Source organism: Oncorhynchus keta, chromosome 2, assembly GCF_023373465.1.
Source record: "Oncorhynchus keta strain PuntledgeMale-10-30-2019 chromosome 2, Oket_V2, whole genome shotgun sequence".
In the NCBI taxonomy this organism is placed as follows: Eukaryota; Metazoa; Chordata; class Actinopteri; order Salmoniformes; family Salmonidae; genus Oncorhynchus; species Oncorhynchus keta.
Window position 1 is genome coordinate 59,173,463 of NC_068422.1, and position 19,223 is coordinate 59,192,685.

At 42.2% G+C, this 19,223-nt stretch overlaps 2 protein-coding genes across 2 annotated transcripts in view; one reads left to right on the top strand and one right to left on the bottom strand.

The window, feature by feature from the left end:
- LOC118357506 (potassium voltage-gated channel subfamily A member 1-like) overlaps positions 1 to 8,411 on the bottom strand; it is a 36,985-nt gene extending 28,574 nt beyond the window's left edge. Inside the window, exons 1-2 of the mRNA XM_035734665.2 lie at positions 7,959 to 8,411; positions 4,044 to 7,614 (exon numbers count right to left, since the gene is read on the bottom strand). Coding sequence (XP_035590558.1) covers positions 5,162 to 7,120 — 1,959 coding nt within the window. The 5' untranslated portion in view covers positions 7,121 to 7,614; positions 7,959 to 8,411 and the 3' untranslated portion in view covers positions 4,044 to 5,161. The remainder of the gene's footprint in view (positions 1 to 4,043; positions 7,615 to 7,958) is intronic.
- Positions 1 to 17,781, top strand: part of LOC118362223 (CD151 antigen-like) — a 147,503-nt gene extending 129,722 nt beyond the window's left edge. Inside the window, exon 8 of the mRNA XM_052479236.1 lies at positions 17,437 to 17,781. Within this exon, the coding sequence (XP_052335196.1) occupies positions 17,437 to 17,517 (81 nt within the window). The 3' untranslated portion in view covers positions 17,518 to 17,781. The remainder of the gene's footprint in view (positions 1 to 17,436) is intronic.
- Positions 17,782 to 19,223: the final 1,442 nt, after the last annotated feature.

Here is a 19,223-nt window from a genome sequence, read left to right on the forward strand (position 1 = left end):
AGGAATGAAACTTGTCAGGGATGTTGCCATGAGGCCATTTGTGATTTTAAAACAGCTACAGAGTTCAATGCTGTGATGGGAGAGGACTGAGGATGGATCAACAGAGAGAAAAGAAACACACAAAAATACCAAATAAATACATGTACATACAAAATATGTATCTTCTTTGCAACAAGGCCATAAACAATACTGAAAAAGGCTAAGGAAAACACTGGGCTCCCGAGTGGTGCAGCAGCCTAAGGCACTGCATCTCAGTGCTAGAGGTGTCACTACAGACCCTGGTTTGATCCTGGGCTGTATCACAACCGGCCGTGATTGCGAGTCCCATAGGGCGGCGCACAATTGGCCCAGCGTCTTTAGGATTTGGCTGGGGTAGGCCGTCGTTGAAACAAAGAATTTGTTCTTAACTGACTTGCCTAGTTAAATAAAGGTTAAATGAGAAGCGCTATGTTTGGGGCATCACTGAGTAACTGTTTCCTTATTTTCAAGCATGGTGGTGGCTGGATCATGGTATGGGTATGCTTGACATCGGCAAATGCTGGGGAGTAAAAAGAAACGGGACAGGGCGAAGCACAGGCAACACCCTAGAGAAAACCTGCTTCAGTCTGCTTTACACCAGGCACCTTTCAGCAGGACAACAGCCCACAACACAAGACCAAATCTAAACTGAAGTTGCTTACCAAGTAGACAGTGAATGTTCCTAAGTGGCCACGTTACAATTTTGACCTAAATCTGCTTGAAATACTATGGCAAGACTTGAAAATGGCTGTCTAGCCATGATCCCCAACAATTTGACAGAGCTTGGAGAATTGTTTAAAGAATAATAGGCCAATATTGCACAATCCAGGTGTGCAAAACTCTTAAAGACTTACCCAAGAAGGCTCACAGCTGTAATTGCTACCCAAGGTGTTTCTAACATGTACAGTATGGACTCAGGGAGCTGAATATTTATGCAATGACTATATTGTATTTACACATGTTTCATTCATCTTAAATAAAGTTTGACATTCCAGAGTATTTTGTGTAGAGTGTAAACATTTTTTGTTGTTGATTAAATTCATTTTAATCCCACTTTGTAACACAAAAAATCCAAGGGGTCTGAATACTTTTGCAAGGCATTGTACATTGCTTTGGATAAAAGCATCTGCTAAATGGAATATATTAAACTCAGCAAAAAAATAAACTTCCCTTTTTCAGGACCTTGTCTTTCAAAGATCATTCGTAAAAATCCAAATAACTTCATAGATCTTCATTGTAAAGGGTTTAAACCCTGTTTCCCATGCTTGTTCAATGAACCATAAACAATTAATGAACATGCACCTGTGGAATGGTCGTTAAGAAACTAACAGCTTACAAGCGGTAGGCAATTAAGGTCACAATTATGAAAATTTAGGACACTAAAGAGGCCTTTCTACGGACTCTGGAAAACACCAAAAGAAAGATGCCCAGGGTCCCTGTTCATCTGCGTGAACGTGCCTTGGGCATGCTGCAAGGAGGCATGAGGACTGCAGATGTGGCCAGGGCAATCAATTGCAATGTCCGTACTGTGAGATGCCTCCTACAGGGAGACAGGATGGACAGCTGATCGTCCTCGCAGTGTCAGACCACGTGTAACAACAGCTGCACAGGATCGGTACATCCGAACATCACACCTGCGAGACAGGTACAGGATGGCAACAACAACTGCCCGAGTTACACCAGGAACGCACAATCCCTCCATCAGTGCTCAGACTGTACGCAATAGGCTGAGAGGCTGGAATGAGGGCTTGTAGGCCTGTTGTAAGGCAGGTCCTCACCAGACATCACCGGCAACAAAGTCGCCTATGGGCACAAACCCACCGTCGTTGGACCAGTCAGGACTGGCAAAAAGTGCTTTTGTCGCGGTTTTGTCTCACCAGGGGTGATGGTCGGATTCACGTTTATCATCGAAGGAATGAGAGTTACACCGAGGCCTGTACTCTGGAGCGGGATCAGTTTGGAGGTGGAGGGTCCATCGTGGTCTGGGGCGGTGTGTCATCGGACTAAGCTTGTTGTCATTGCAGGCAATCTCAACGCTGTGCGTTACAGGGAAGACACCTTCCTCCCTCATGTGGTACCATTCCTGATATGACCCTTCAGCATGACAATGCCACCAGCCATCTCACAGCAAGAACTGGCAAATCTGGTGCAGTCCATGAGGAGTAGATGCACTGCAGTACTTAATGCAGCTGGTGGCCACACCAGATACTGACTGTTACTTTTGATTTTGACCCCCCCCTCCCCTTAGTTCAGGGACATATTATTCCATTTCTGTTAGTCACATGTCTGTGGAACTTGTTCAGTTTATGTCTCGGTTGTTGAATCTTGTAATGTTCATACAAATATTTACACATGTTAAGTTTTCTGAAAATAAACACAGTTGACAGTGAGAGGACATTTATTTTTTGCTGAGTTTATATTGTATTATACTGTATAACATAAACTGTACTGGAGAAGGCCCAAACATACATGTACTATGTTTTTGAATCAGAGCAAAGTTTGTACCTGTTATTCCCAATGGAATAAAACATAAAAGGGAGAGAGAGATAACTTTGCGCGAAGTGAAGTGTTTTTATCTTTTTGATCAGATCTGACCCACTCTGTAGATTCACAGAGTGTTCCACACATACAGTATGTAGCTTCAGTCAGACTGGTTGTACATACAGCCTCAATGGGGAAATGCACTAAACCAAATACAGTGTAAACAAATTGACTTGCCAGGGTCACCAAAGGTCGCGTATAGTAACAGCCATCCAAATGAACACTGAATCCTTTGAATTGATGCCTGGAGATGAGGAAACCCCATGAAAGTCTGAAAATCTTACACTAATTTATCCTACTCATCATATGTGGCGAGTGTATGGTAACAATTGACACTGCAAAGACTGTCTTGCACATGACATCAGAGGTCAAACACACTCATAATAATGTAAACTTTTGACATCTGACTTTGACCTGTGATGTCCCAACCCCTTTTTAACCAAGCTTCTTGATGGCAAACAGTATCCGTAGCCGACACAGGCTTACCATTTCGTTGTCATAAGTCGGGTAGTGTAACCATTATGACGGCACGGTTCACGTAAAACAAGTTTAAATTGAAGGCGTTGATGCCATGCTGGGGAAATGGCACGCAGATGCCGTTAACCTTTTTGATGAGGATTTGCTCCAGAGCAACTTTTTAACGTAACTAATTACAGTGTATTGATGCAGTAACAAAACACATTGAGCCAGCCGCTTTGTGTGTCTGGATGTACCGTTTCAAAAGAACAATGAATACCAGTGAATGTGTTTGTCTGACAGGCGATGGCAGGTTTTCTGGATAAAGACACAGAGCTCTGAGTGCAGAGAATATACAAATATTGCTTTGTACAACTCAGTTTGAAATATTTTATTATTATATTAGGCAGAATGTCAGGGCCGCAAAAGTATCAATGCTGTCGACATCAAGAGTGTGTGTTTGTGCGTGTGTGTATTGGGGCTGTACAACCAAGTAGTTTCGGGTGACAGATTAAATGAATGCTATCAGCAGGCTAGTAGTGGCCCGTGCAGCACATTATCGTTTGTTTTGATACAGTTGGCCTAGTCTATTCATATTTAATGGCATCACTACCGTCAATGAAAAAAGTGTGTCAAGTTATCCCTTTATCCCTTTCTTACTTTTTGGATTGTTGCATTATTGAATGTAGTTCGAAATGTATCTATATCCTTCTAGAAATGTGGGAGTAGTATGACAGTACCTGACCTGATTCAAAAACATGCAGCAAGCAACTAAGTCTTTCATCAATTCATTTGGAATGTCTCCGAATGGTTCCAGAGTGTGTCGCATGATGTGTACGGTGACATCTGTGTGTGTGTGTGTGTGTGTGTGTGTGTGTGTGTGTGTGTGTGTGTGTGTGTGTGTGTGTGTGTGTGTGTGTGTGTGTGTGTGTGTGTGTGTGTGTGTGTGTGTGTGTGTGTGTGTGTGTGTCAAGCTCATATACAGAAAACCACATCACATGGTGATTGTATTTAGAAGGTGAACATACCTTGGAAAACAACCGCCTGCTGGAGATCTTGGTGCTTTCTGGGATGCCCAACAGACCTTCCTTTCTCATTTTAGAGAAATGTGCACTGTCCAACGAATAAGAGATTAAGTTCACAAACCCAAAGTTTCCATGATGACAGTCATTTTTCCCCCAAATAAGCTTCAGTCAACGTCCGTGTAAAGGGATATTGTCAGTTAGTTTGAGGTGGTTTTAAAGGGACGGAGTTGTAGTGGCGCAAGATATCCCGTGCAGGACCTCTCGTGACAGCCAGTGTGGTGCCATTTCTCATGTCAGTCTGCAGAGTAGCCAGTGTAACTCCTGTGCTTCACCTCGGTGTTCGGTCAATACAAGGCTTCATTTTGTCCTGATCGTTGCAAAGAATGTTGTTTGCCAAGCGTCTCCCTTGTTGACCTCAGTGTGCTGCCAAAATAGGCATCATGCTCATTTACTCAAGAATCTCACAAATGATTTAGCTATTTCAATGTTTCACGACCGATATCGAATTATTATTTTATTGTGTACACAGAGGGGTTAGACCTACACTGAAACGCAATAAGAATTCATTATTGTTCAGAATAAAAACATCTCAATGCTCATTATGTCAGACAAAAGGGTGTCTAGGTTGCCATATGTCCTACAGTTCCTGTCTCTCAGCATAACTTCCAAGTCTATCTCTCTTGAAAGTCAGCGTCTCAAACAAGCTTTTACAATAGTGCAAACTAGGCCTACTATAAACTTTGACTTTATCGCATAACAGCAAAACAATAACTACATCTCCCCTTCCATTATTGACAAATGAAACTGATAAAGTGCATATGCCTTAGCCTGTCCCTTAAATATTTTCGATTTCATTTGTAGGTTTACAAGGCCCAGATAGGTAGCCTGTATCTGATATCATCGGATTACATTGGTCATTATAGTTGTAAATCCGTAGGCCTATATTCCTCTAAGCAGAATAAAACACCACGTTTGAGCTTCCCAAAGTCTAGCTAAATATAAAGTGTGTGTGTGTGTGTGCATTGCGCGCAAGTGCGCACTTGTGTGAGTCGGACCACCTATGTGTGTGTGATATGACAGCATATCTTTCTTCACGAGAATAATGTTGTTGTTTTTTGTCATCACACGTCAGTCTGTTGTGACTTTGAACTTGTACTGTTTTTCCTGCCAATGTCTGTCCCGTTTCCTTTACTCAGGCTTGTATCCACCCCACACAGCGACTCCGTTACCCCCTCTTCCATCTCCATGTACTCCGCTTTATCACCCAGCGAAGAGCCTGAGGGGGACCCTTTGAATTTTTTAAGAAAGTTGGGGAAATAGGGGCAGATAGGTGGTGGGGCTTCAACAACCGGTGGCGGGTCTGCTTCATTATCAGTCTCCCTGTGGTAGAAGTAATTGAAGTTTGATACAATGACGGGCACTGGAAGAGCTATGGTTAACACACCCGCTATTGCACAGAGCGAGCCCACTATCTTGCCACCGACGGTAATTGGTTTCATGTCTCCATATCCGACCGTGGTCATAGTGACGACAGCCCACCAAAAAGCGTCGGGAATACTTGTGAATTGAGACGCGGGTTCGTCTGCCTCAGCGAAGTACACTGCACTTGAGAACAAAATAACACCAATAACGAGGAAGAAAATCAGAAGCGCTAGTTCCCTCATACTGGCGCGGAGGGTATGTCCGAGGATCTGCAATCCTTTGGAGTGCCTGGAGAGTTTAAAGATGCGAAAGACTCTGACAAGGCGGATTATTCTCAATATTGCAAAACTCATTGCCTGGTCCCCTTTGCCTTGCTGTTGAGCAAGATCTGTGCCGAGCGTGATGAAATAAGGCAAAATGGATACAATGTCTATAGTATTCATAATGTTTTTAAAGAAATCCGTTTTACTTGGACTTGCAAAGAAGCGCACTATAATCTCAAATGAAAACCAAATAATGCATACCGTCTCCACAATGAAAAAAGGGTCGTTAAAAGGAGTCTGTCCATGGGGTTCTGTCGAATTGTCTCGTGGTTTAAGGTATTCTTTTTCGTCCCTGAACTCTGGCAACGTTTCCATACAGAAAATGACTATTGATATAACGATGACTAAAACGGACACGACTGCAATCCCTCTCGCAGGTTGTGAGCTCTCTGGGTATTCAAAAAGAAGCCAAACTTGGCGTTTGAACTCGTCCTCTGGTAAGGGTTTCTCTTCCTCTTTGACAAAACCCTCATCCTCCCGAAACTTCAGTATAGCCTCCTCTCCGAGTTCATAGAATTTCACCTCCTCAGAGAAGATGTCAAAAGGTACATTTTGGGGTCTCTTCAATCGCCCCCCTGACTGGTAATAATAAAGAATAGCGTCGAAGCTTGGTCGGTTCCTGTCAAAAAAATATTCATTTCTTAGAGGGTCGAAGTACCTGATTCGTTTGTCCGGGTCTCCCAAAAGAGTGTCAGGAAACTGTGTGAGAGTCTTAAGTTGAGTTTCAAACTTTAGTCCGGACACATTAATAACAACTCTTTCGCTGCACCCATATTCACTGTAAACATTTGCGTATCCTGATTGGGGACGTCTGTCTGTGAGTGAGACAGTCTCTTCATCATCCATATTACAGAGAAAACTGGAACTCTTGCTTCCCCTGTCCTCCTCTTCCCCGCCTTCCGCCTCGTCCTCCTCTATCATATCCTCCTCTGATCCAAGTAGCGCCAACTCCGAGTGGCGCAAATCCCCACCGAGAGTCTGGCGACTCCTTCTCCAACGTCCTACGCCGCGTTGCTTTTTCCTTTCTCTGAGAACCTGCTGCTCGGACTCATGGTAGTGCTGCTGTGGCTGTTGCGAGGAGGAGGGGCGCGAGGCGGTACTGCCGCTACTGTTGTTGGCATTTGATGAGGAGGCGGTGCGAGACTGATGCTGCTGGTGGTTGTTAAGGAGATGGCCAGAGGACTCCCCTCCCTCTCCACTTGCTGCACCTTCCGCAGCGGCTGTTGCCTGCTGTACCTGTCTCTCCCTTTCGTGCTCCCTTTCCCGTGCGCGAGCATACCCGTAAGGCAGTCGAGTTTTGCACCCATTATCTGCACCTATCATGGCAAACTCCATTTTGAGGAGGGTGTAAATTCAGTTCTGAGTGAATGATATAATCCCTTTAGCGACGACTCGTGTAGGACAATGGAAAGTAGCAAATTGTAGCAAAGGACGCACAGGTTGGTTGATGCTGCTTTGACAGATAGCAGGCACCTGTTATTCAGTGAGTCTTAGGTGAGTTAAGAATGCGTAATTAAAGGTCCATTTTTGGAATATAGTTCACATTGTCGTTGACAAAAATCATCGTTGACATCATTATTACAGCCAAGTGAATATAGGCTGTGGATGGGTAGGCCAGATATCACCAGATATTGGACAATATATTCACAAAACCACCTAATTTGCCCCTCAGGTGCTTAACTCCAGTGTGAGTACTTGCAGAAATACGGCATTTTTGCCTTTTCGTGGTCCCTCCTAGTTGCCATTTTAGGTGATGAGAAAACCGGCCCTTTTATGCTGTACACCTTCAGTGATTCTGAATGACTTTATTCCTCTGACGTCTTCAGCAGCTGCAAGGGAGAAACAGCAGTTCGATTAGACAACCTACAAATGTATGTATTCAAATGCATGTCCCCTGTTTGGGCGATGCATGCACTATAGCCGACGTCGCATCACCAACTTAAGAGCAGAAAACACAAGTCTAATAATGACAGTAATTATAATGACAATATTTATAACACGAATTAATAATTCATCATACTAATAATAATAATAATAACTAACATGGCAACAGAAGACAACGCATGATAACTGCAACATTTGTCTGTGTAAACATCCTTTAAATTACGCACGGAATTCTGTTCACTCTGTTAAAAAAATGCCCCACCTTCATTCATTTAGACATTCCACTTACATATGATAAAGGCCGAACGAAATCGTCTCAGCACCTTACAAAATGTGCTGTAGGTGAGGATGCAATTCCTTGGTTTGCCCAATTTCGCATCTTGTTTTGGGAATATTATAATCCCTCGACGTATCCAACCGGCTAACATATCACCTATACATCTGTGTTCGATTGCACTCGAGGGATTACACTTTTTGGACGCGTCTCGGCGTTGTCTTGTCTCAATTCAACAGGATCTATTTATTGAGTATCATCCCCATTCCCGAAAAAAAAGATCCACCGCTGCATCGGTGCTGGCAGCAAAAATATATATAAAACGCAGGTCTAGCGAGTATCAATAGCTCAGCCTGGTCAAAGAAGCTGCGTCGGAGAGAGGGCAAATAAAAGTTTATGTTGATATGTGAAATCGCCCACGGTTAAGTAAGCGCATCACACATCTGTCCGTTGCTTCTACCTCCCCAATTTCCCATTGTGCGTGTTATTGAGGAGTTGTGCCTCGTCCAAGTCGAGCATGTGCCGCAGCGCAGGCGGAGCTCGATCATCCCCCAGTGGATAGAGCGGGTCACTACGCACCTCAGCCACCACCACTTCTAACACTGGGATGGTCAAATGCAACTGTTGGCATCTATCAAAGGTAACCCTCCAAAATGCCATTGATATCATTTGACCATCTACTATGCAACCAGATCGAAAGACATGGGGCACATGCATCCTGCACCTGATGAGCACCTCACCTAATAACATCTCAAAGCTAATGCAAAGCAAAAAAACAAATAAAACAGGAATAACAAATTATATCAAATGGAAAGCAAATCTGTGTCTCTATTCAGCTTCAGATAGAAGTAGAGGCAGATATGGACCTGTCTTCAAAGTATTGACCTAATGGACTACTTGCAATTAACTTATGCCTACATTTATAGAATTCCATTATCAAATAGAATAGTATGTAGGCCAAAGTTAACCTGGTGTTATGGTAACTGTATACTGATATTCTAATGGATATTATTTATATATATAGTGACTTCGGAAAGTATTCAGACCCATTGACTTTTTCCACATTTTGTTATGTTGTAGCCTTATTCTAAAATTGATTAAATAATACAAATCCTTAGAAATCTACACACAATACCCCATAATGAAAAAGCGAAAACAGGTTTTTAGAAATGTTTGCACATTTTATTAAAAATAAAAATACCTTATTTACATAACTATTCAGAATCTTTGCTATGAGACTTGAAATTGAGCTCAGGTGCATCCTGTTTCCATTGATCATCCTTGAGATGTTTCTACAACTTGATTGGAGTCCACCTGTGGTAAATTCAAGTGATTAGTCATGGGAAGGCACAGATCTGTCTATATAAGGTCCCACGGTTGACAGTGTATATGTCAGAGCAAAAACCAAGCCATGAGATGGAAGGATTTGTCTGTAGTGTTCCGAGACAGGATTGTGTCGAGGAACAGATCTGGGGAAGGGTACCAAAAACTGTCTGCAGCATTGAAGGTCCCCAAGAACACAGTGGCCTCTGTCATTCTTAAATGGAAGAAGTTTGGAACTACCAAGACTCTTGCTAGAGCTGGCTGCCCGGCCAAACTGAGCAATCAGGGGAGAAGGGCATTGGTCAGGGAGGTGAGTAAGAACCCGATGGGCACTCTGACAGAGCTCTAGAGTTCCTCTGTGGATATGGTAGAACCTTCAAGAAGGACAACCATCTCTGCAGCACTTCATCAATCAGGCCTTTATGGTAGAGTGGCCAGACAGAAGCCACTCCTCAGTAAAATGTACATGACAGCCTGCTTGGAGTTTGGCACCTAAAGACTCTCAGACCATGAGAAATAAGATTCTCTGGTCTGATGAAACCAAGATTGAACGATTATGCCTGAATGCCAAGCGTCATGTCTGGAGGAAACCTGGCACCATCACTACATTGTTGCATGGTAGTGGCAGCATCATGCTAAGGGGATGTTTTTCAGCAGCAGGGATTAGGAGACTAGTCAGGATCAAGGCAAAGATGAACGTGCAAAGTACAGAGAGATCCTTGATGAAAACCTGCTACAGAGCACCCAGGACCTCAGACTGGCCTGAAGGTTCACCTTAGGACATCGACCCTAAGCACACATTTTTATTTATCCAATTTTTTAGTAGCTACTATCTTGTCTCATCGCTACAACTCCCGTACGGGCTCGGGAGAGACGAATGTTGAAAGTCATGCGTCCTCCGATACACAACCCAACCAAGCCGCACTGCTTCTTAACACAGCGCCATCCAACCTGGAAGCCAGCCTTACCAATGTGTCGGAGGAAACACTGTGCACCTGGTAACCTTGGTTAGTGCACACTGCGCCCGGCCCGCCACAGGAGTCGCTGGTGTGCGATGAGACAAGGATTTCCCTACCGGCCAAACCCTCCCTAACCCGGACGACGCTAGGCCAATTGTGCGTTGCCCCACGAAACTCCCGGTCGCGGCTGGTTACGACAGAGCCTGGGTGCGAACCCAGAGTCTCTGGTGGCGCAGTTGGTGCTGCAGTACAGCACCCTTAACCTCTTTGCTTGTTTGATGGTTCATCTGCGGGCATAGTGGGATTTCTTATAAGCGTACGGATTAGTCTCCCGCTCCTTGAAAGCAGCAGCTCTAGCCTTTAGCTCGATGCTGATGTTGCCTGTAATCCATGGCTTCTGGTTGGGATATGTACGTACAGTCACTGTGGGGACGACGTCGTCGATGCACTTATTGATGAAGCCAATGACTGTGGTGGTGTATTCCTCAATGCCATTGGATGAATCCCGGAATATATTCCAGTCCGTGCTAGCAAAACAGTCCTGTAGTGAAGCATCCTCGTCATCTGACCAGTTCCGCATTGAGCGAATCACTGGTACTTCCTGCTTTAGTTTTTGATTGTAAGCAGGAATCAGGAGGATCGAATGAGGGCAGGGGAGTTGCCAAATCGAATTGCCAAACAGATTTGCCAAATGGAGGGCGGAGTGAGCTTTGTATGCATCTTTGTGTGTGGAGTAAAGGTTGTCTAGGATTTTTTCCCCTCTGGTTGCACATGTGACATGCTGGTAAAAATTTGGTAAAACTGATTTAAGTTTGACTTCATTAAAGTCCCCGGCCACTAGGAGCACTGCTTCTGGGTGAGCATTTTCTTCTTTGCTTATGGCCTTATAGAGTTGGTTGAGAGTGGTCTTAGAGCCAGCTTCGCTTTGTGGTGGTAAATAGACGGCCACGAATAATACAGATGAGAACTCTCTTGGTAGATAGTGTGGTCGACAACTTATCATAAGGTACTCTACCTCAGGCGAGCAATACTTCAATACTTCTTTAATATTAGACATTGCACACCAGCTGTTATTGACAAAAAAGACACACACCCCCAACCCTCGTCTTACCAGAGGTAGCGTCTCTGTTCTGCCGGTGCATTGAAAATCCTGCAAGCTCTATATTGTCCGTTTCTTCGTTCAGACACGTCTCGGTGAAACATAGGGTGTTACAGTTTTTAATGTCCCGTTGGTAAGATAATCTTGATAATAAGTCATCAATTTTATTGGCACGTTAGCAAGGCACGTTAGCAAGGAGAATGGAAGGCATTGGGAGGTTACTCGCTCGGCTCTGGCTTCTCAGAAGGATCCCTGATCTGCGTCCCCTTTTCCGGCATCTTTTCTTCACGCAAAAGGCGTGGATCTGGGCCTGTTCCAGTGAAAGCAGGATATCCTTCTCGTCGGACTCGTTAAAGGAAAAGGTTTCTTCCAGTCCGTGGTGAGTAATCGCATATTCTTCGGCGCCATTTTCTTCAACAACTCCTTTTGAATGGCGTCTGTCCATTAGATGTTTGACCAATGGGTGTACTGCTAGTTCTGCTCCCCAGGGGACCCCATAGGCTCACATGGATAGGCGGAGTTGAAGGTAAAGACAAAATAATGAACCTGGGACTCTACCCGGCCAAAAACAAACCATACCCGGCCAAAAACAAAGAAATACAAAAACATAGAAAAAATAACAGAATGCCCACCCTAGTCACACCCTGGCCTAAAAAAAATAAAGAATAAAAGCCTCTCTTTGGCCAGGGCGTGACACTATAGGAGGAGGCAGTGGTAGCATGAAACTCATCAAATTGATACGAGGGAAGACACAAATTTTATTTTTGGATCTTTTGAAAGGTTTCTAAGTAGTTCTTCCTGCCAGTAGTGTGAATAGAGGGGGATATGTTATTTTCTAAGTAGGTGATTTGTTTCTTCACTGGGATCATGGGTGGTAGTTGTACGGTTCCCAGAGCTGAGTTAAGAGGTAGTAGAGCTGATTTAGACCAGTTGATCTTGTAGTCAGACCATGAGCTGAATGCTGTGAAAATTGACATTATTGGCTGGAGGGATTTCTGAGTGTTTGTGACATAGAGCATTATATCATCTGCATACAGAGAAATTGCTTGCTCAGTTTGTTGAATTTTGAAATGTGAGGAAGCTGAATTTTGACGTATGGTTTGTGCCAGCGGTTCAAGAGAGAGCAAATAGCATAGGGGAGGCAGGGCAACCTTTTTTACATCCTTGTTGTATGATAAATTAATTTGAATGGGTAGTGCGTGTAGATATAATAGAAGAAGGATTCACATACACAGTGTGAATCATATATATAAATCTAGCCCCAAAACCAAAATGTTCAAGAACAAGCCATAAATTTTCCCACTCTAAGCGAACAAAGGCGTTCTCTGCATCAAATGATAACAAAGCACACGAGGTATCCATATTGGAAGCCTCAGCAACCACATGAAACAGCCGGCGCATGTTATGTCGTTCTGATAACTCTTAATAAACCCTGTTTGGTCAGGATGTATGAGCTTCTTAATAACTTTCTCCAGGTGCATGGCTAGAATGTTGGCATACATCTTAATTTCTGTTCCAATTAAACTGATTGGCTGAAAATGTGCACAATTTGTGAGGTATTTTCCTTTCTTAGGGATTAGGGATATAATAGCTGTATTGATGTCTCTGTGGAATTGTCATTTTTCAATAGCAATGTTAATCGATTCAAGAATAACTGGTCCCAGCTCACCCCAACAGTTGAGAATGATTTCAGGAGGTATCCCATCAATACCAGGAGCTCTATCTTTCTTCATATTTAAGAGAGCAGCTTTCAGCTCAGATAAAGTGACAGGTTCTTCTCATAAGACTTTTTCTTCTTGAGAGAGTTTGGGCAACGTAAGGTTCACCAGGAACTGCCGACAAGCAGAAGTATCAAACCTTTGTGAGGAACTGTATACATCTGAATAGTGTGCTCTAAAAGTTGTATTTATCTCTGTAGGATCAGATATCAGTCCCTTAGTAGGGGATCTGATCAGCTGTATTGATGATCTTGTTTCAGCATGTTTAAGCTGCAGTGCCAGTAAGTGGCTAGGTCTACTCCCTTGAAAATAGTATTTTTGTCGCACCCTCTCCTCTGCATAATGAATTCTCCTCTATGTCGCAACAGGTCAGTTCCAGTCTACTTGTTTCTAGCTCAATTTCTCTCTCTGTTGAATCGTTGTTTTTGAGAGAATCTTCCAGCATTTTACAATGATTTTCCAATTCACAGATCTTCTAAAGTCTTCATTTTTGTAAATTAGAGGAAAATGTGTAGTGTTTTGTCTTATGGAACCTTTTACAGCTAACTATACCATAGTTGAGTCCTCCACTGAGTGGTAATGTTTGTTTTTTAACTTTTTTAAATTGGACCTAAACTGAAAGATGAAGTCAGAATTGTGTAGGAAAGTATTATTAAACCTCCATTTCAGTGGGAAGATTTGAAATTGACAAAGAATGGGATTATGATCAGATATAATAGTCGGTCATGTTTTTCTAAGTTCCATGTTACCTGTTATATCAGTAGATGTTAAAACATAGTCAATTCTCGAGAAAGTCTTAAATCTAGCAGGAAAGCATGTATGGTACTTAGTTGTGGCATTATGAAATCTCCAGGAGTCATCAAGATGAAGATATTTAAGAAATTGTTGAAGTGCATTGGAAGCATCCACTTGTGATGAGCTATAAGAAGGTACAGATCTATCTAGCAGAATCAATAATAAGCATATAATCCGATAAATTGAGCAGGCGTCTGGTTACAGAAGGGAGAAAATCTTTGTCAAACGAGTTGGGAGCATAAATAGATACAAATGATATTTTCCTTCAATACAGAGTGGAATATATGTAAGTAAAGCTGCCCCGTTTGTCATGTCCACTTTTTTCAAATGTAAAGGATAGCTGCCAGTTTGTAGTATTTGTCTTGAAGTCTACGGACATCACCCTCTAAAAGATGTGTCTCTTGCAATAGAGTAATGTCAACTTCATTCCTATGTAATACGTCAAGACATTTAATTCGCTTATTTGCCTCATTAGAACCCCTCAAATTACAGGAAATAATCACTAAATTAGCCATGAACCATCTGTGGTCATGTGAATGCCAGTTTGACAGATACAAGGGGAGAAAAGTAACTTATGATAGCTATAAAATGACTACTCAGTTGCTTGCCAACTAAATAATTGTAAACCAGATATTCCAGATATTAACTAACTATAGTTTTGGCATTTACTTTGTTGCATGACACAAGTAATTTTTCAAACAATTGTTTACAGACAGATTATTTCACTTATAATTCACTGTATCACAATTTCAGTAGGTCAGAAGTTTGCATACAATAAGTTGACTGCTCCTTTAAACAGCTTGGAATATTCCAGAAAATGATGTCATGGCTTTAGAAGCTTCTGATAGGCTAATTTACATCATTTGAGTCAATTGGAAGTTTACCTGTGGATATATTTCAATGCCTACCTTCAAACTCAGTGCCTCTTTGCTTGACATCATGAGAAAATCAAAAGAATTCAGCCAAGACCTCAGAAAAAGAATTGTAGACCACCACAAGTCCGGTTCATCCTTGGGAGCAATTTCCAAATGCCGAAAGGTACCACATTCATCTGTACAAACAATACTACTTCAAGTTTCAACACCATGAGACCACACAGCCGTCATACCGCTCAGGAAGGAGATGCATTCTGTCTCCTAGAGATGAACGTACTTTGGTGCGAAAAGTGCAAATCAATCCCAGAACAACAGCAAAGGACCTTGTGAAGATGCTGGAGGAAACAGGTACAAAAGTATCTATATCCACAGTATCCACATAACCTGAAAGGCCGCTCAGCAAGGAAGAAGCCACTGCTCAAAAACCACAATAAAAAAGCCAGACTACGGTTTGCAACTGCACATCGGGACAAAGATTGTACTTTTTGGAGAAATGTCCTTTGGTCTGATGAAACAACAATATAACTGTTTGGCCATAATGACCATTGTTATGTTTGGAGGAAAAAGGGGGAAGCTTGCAAGCCGAAGAACACCATCCCAACCGTGAAGCACGGGGGTAGCAGCATCATGTTGTGGGGGTGCTTTGCTGTAGGAGGGACTGGTGCACATCACAAAATAGATGGCTTCATTAGGAAGGAAAAGTATGTGGACATATTGAAGCAACATCTCAAGACATCTGTCAAGAAGATAAAGCTTGGTCGCAAATGGGTCTTCCAAATGGACAATGACCCCAAGGACAACAAAGTCAAGGTTTTGGAGTGGCCTTCACAAAGCCCTGACCTCAAACCTATAGAAAATGTGTGGACAGAACTGAAAAAGCATGTGTGAGCATGAAGGCCTACAAACCGGACTCAGTTACACCAGCTCTGTCAGGCGGAATGGACCAAAATTCACCCAACTTATTGTGGGAAGCTTGTGGAAGGCTACCCAAAATGTTTGACCCAAGTTAAACAATTTAATGGCAATGCTACCAAATACTAATTGAGTGTATGTAAACTTCTGACCCACTGGGAATGTGATGAAAGAAATAAAAGCTCAAATAAATAATTCTCTCTACTATTATTCTGACATTTCACATTCATAAAATGAAGTGGTGATCCTAACTGACCTAAGACGGGGAATTTTTACAAGGATTAAATGTCAGGAATTGTGAAACTGAGTTTAAATGTATTTGGCTAAGGTGTATGTAAACTTCCGACTTCAACTGTATATATAAAATCACAATACCCATCAGATTGTCATTCCACCTCAATTACCCTGCAAAATGTATCAAAACCATTTAAACAAAGAACCCTCCCCTCCATGACAAGTTAGGACACAACAGTCTGCCCTCTCCACTCAATGTTAGACCCGTGACTGAACGCAGCGGTGTCTATCCGTAAAACCCTCCCAATACCCCTGAATGTCTCACTCTATTGCCTAAATATCTTGCATTAACTGACACAATGGAGATATAAGAACGGCAAGAAATGCTCAATTGACTGAATGATTAAGCCTTAACGTAGCAAGAACATGGAGAACTAACTTGCAAAATAATTCAGCAATAATAGTTGACTTCTCTAGTAACATAGTTGTTGTCATAGCAACACGAGACAAGTTAGCTAGCCAGCTACCACCAGACAAAGTTATCACACGAACGTTGTAAACGTAACTTAGTTGTAAAATACGATTTTAGTTTATAGAAGCTAGATAAACGTTCAACAACATGTAGGTTATACTGAACACTAAATAGATAATCAGCTAGCTGGCTAACAGTTGTGATGATGACTTACTTAGCTAACTGCTAATGCAATTAGCTGTAACGTTTCTGTCCCAATCAACTGCCTGGAAAGCTAGTTCACTTGCTAGCTAGCATGCTGATGCTCAGTTATTGAAGTTCATAATGATCACAAGTAATTACATCAAATGTTCCTCAAAACTCTTTGAAGTTGTTGATAAATCCGCTTGACCAGTTGACTTATTCCATAGGTTCCCTGGTGCTTGCATGGCCCCGTTCTTGAGTCTTCCTCCTCACAATGAGACCACAATCACACCTCCTCCTCCATGCTTCATGGAAGGGAACCACACATGCAAAGATCATCCGTTCCCCTACTCTGTATCTCACAAAGACATGGTGGTTGGAACCAAAAAATCTCATATTTTGACTCATCAGACCAAAAGACAGATTTCCACTGGTCTCATGTCCATTGCTCATGTTTCTTGGCCCAAGCAAGTCTCTTCTTATTATTGGTGTCCTTTAGTAGTGGTTTCTTAGCAGCAATTCGACCATGAAGGCCTGATTCACGCAGCCTCGCAGTCTCCTCTGAACAGTTGATGTTTTGATGTCTTCACTACTTTTAGAAAATAAGTTGAAAATAAGAAAAATATGATGTTACATTGAATAAATGCAATTCCCCAAACTAAACTGTTGTTCTGGTCTGTCCTCTCTCGAGGTTATGGCGAAGGTGACCACAGATGGTATCTAGATGCATGGAAGGGATAATTTGACCAAGAACAGTGTAAACCTCACCCCTTCTAACTGGCTGAAGTAATGGTGACAATGGCGTTCACTATGGCCCTGTCCGTCACCACTTCTACCGTGAGACTTGAGTCCGAGCCAGCAACCTGTACACAGCATTCATTCGAAGCTATCAACTGCCTTTTCTCTCTTGTCTTTTCTCTCAGGAGTGCGACATGAGTCCACCTGGAGTGAGCATGGAGAGAGATCCCATCCAAACGTTTCTCATGCTGCTGGTGTACTGGTAGGAAAATGTACAAGACATAATGGACTGTAGAGGGTACCGGCTCAGGTGAGAGATTCGTCTGCAATTGAAATCGGGACATTGTCAAGGGCCATCCACTTTGAACATGTTCCATTGGGAGAACTAACTAAAACACTATCTGAAGAAGAAAATGAGTGCCGTGAAGGAAGGGAGTGGTCAACCGTGCCCATAATTGATTTAAGCTTGTCCAACATTATTTATTTGGGGTATCAGGTTGATTAAGGAGGTCTGTACACTGATAAATGTGTAGTAATTTAGCTAAATGGCATATATTACTAAGAACGCATTGAGTTGGGTTGGATAATTTATCAATAGTTCTAATTATGATTTGAAAAGGCGAGGCTTCTAGAGACAGAGTAATGCCCCTAAAATGTGAGGAGAGCCACTAGATTGAAGCTTGGGCTAACCTCGCCCCAATCTCATTCTCATCAAGGTTGGTGTGAAAGTGTTCTCTCATGTTCTCTCTCTTCCCTGTGAAAGTCAATATGGTTTCTAGGTCGTGTGGAACATGTGAGTGATCATTGTTCCAGATGAGGGATTGTTGGAAACTGACACATTTTTTTGTTACTTGGATAAATGACTTGAGCAAGTTTTTAGTATGTTTCTAACTATATAAGTGGAGCAATTCATGTGTTATGGGTTAGATGGAATCATTTATGTGCAAATGTATTTGTATTTGACAAATGTATTTGGCGAAGTAGAAGGAGTCCTGAGCGAAAGGGACCAATGCCGGCCTTGAGTAGAGGCCCATAAGTAGATAGTCATCGTGGAAGGAGAGCCCTGCTAGGCCCTGATTTGGGTCCGGTTAAGTGGTGAACTTAACAAAAATGCCCTAAACCAAATTCAGGAGATCTCCAGAGACGTAGAGAGAATTGGTAGTACTAAAAGAACTTACTCTGCAAAACAGAGAAGCTCTTGACTATGTTTTGGCAGATCCCCCCACAGATCAATGGGGCACTTGTTCAATCATTGGCGCTGAACATACTTTGTCCCAGATCACTCTTCTAAGATGATTGATTTTGCTGAATACATTGCCACTGTTGCTAAGAATAATTCCCCACAACCAGAGTGGATGCCTGCAACTTGGTTGGAATCGCTGTTTGGAAGTTGGGGATCTCAAATTGCCAAAATGTAACATTCTGTGTATGTGTGTGTGTTTTTGATGAATTCACTCCCCTTAATAGAAGTATATCCTTTATTATGTTGATAGTATTACCATACTAATTAGATTGTATAAGCCAGAATGAAGGGTTTGAAATGATGAAGTGTCTAGTTTAATGTGTTGATTTCCCTTACTTTAATAGAAGTATAGAAAGTTTTGATAGAAGCTATAATCTAATGCTTACCTTAAAATGTAATGATAATTATCACAGATTGAGTGATAAGAAGAGGTAATGTGATGGAACATTTTATGTTTGTGCTTTTCTAATAATGAATGTCTGTGTTCCATTTTTGTGCTTTTCTAATAACCAATTTCTGTGTTCATACAAGTGACTGATTGAACAAATCCTCACTATCAGTATCAGCAATTTGGCAATATGCATATATAACTTGTCTGTGTGTCATTTCAGACCAGTACTTTAAGCATCTATATTTGACTGTGACTTCTCCAAGTGTTAATTAACAAGGATAATTTAAGATTGACTTTGAGTGTCCCTGTGTAGAATTTCCATAACAGTCACTACAACT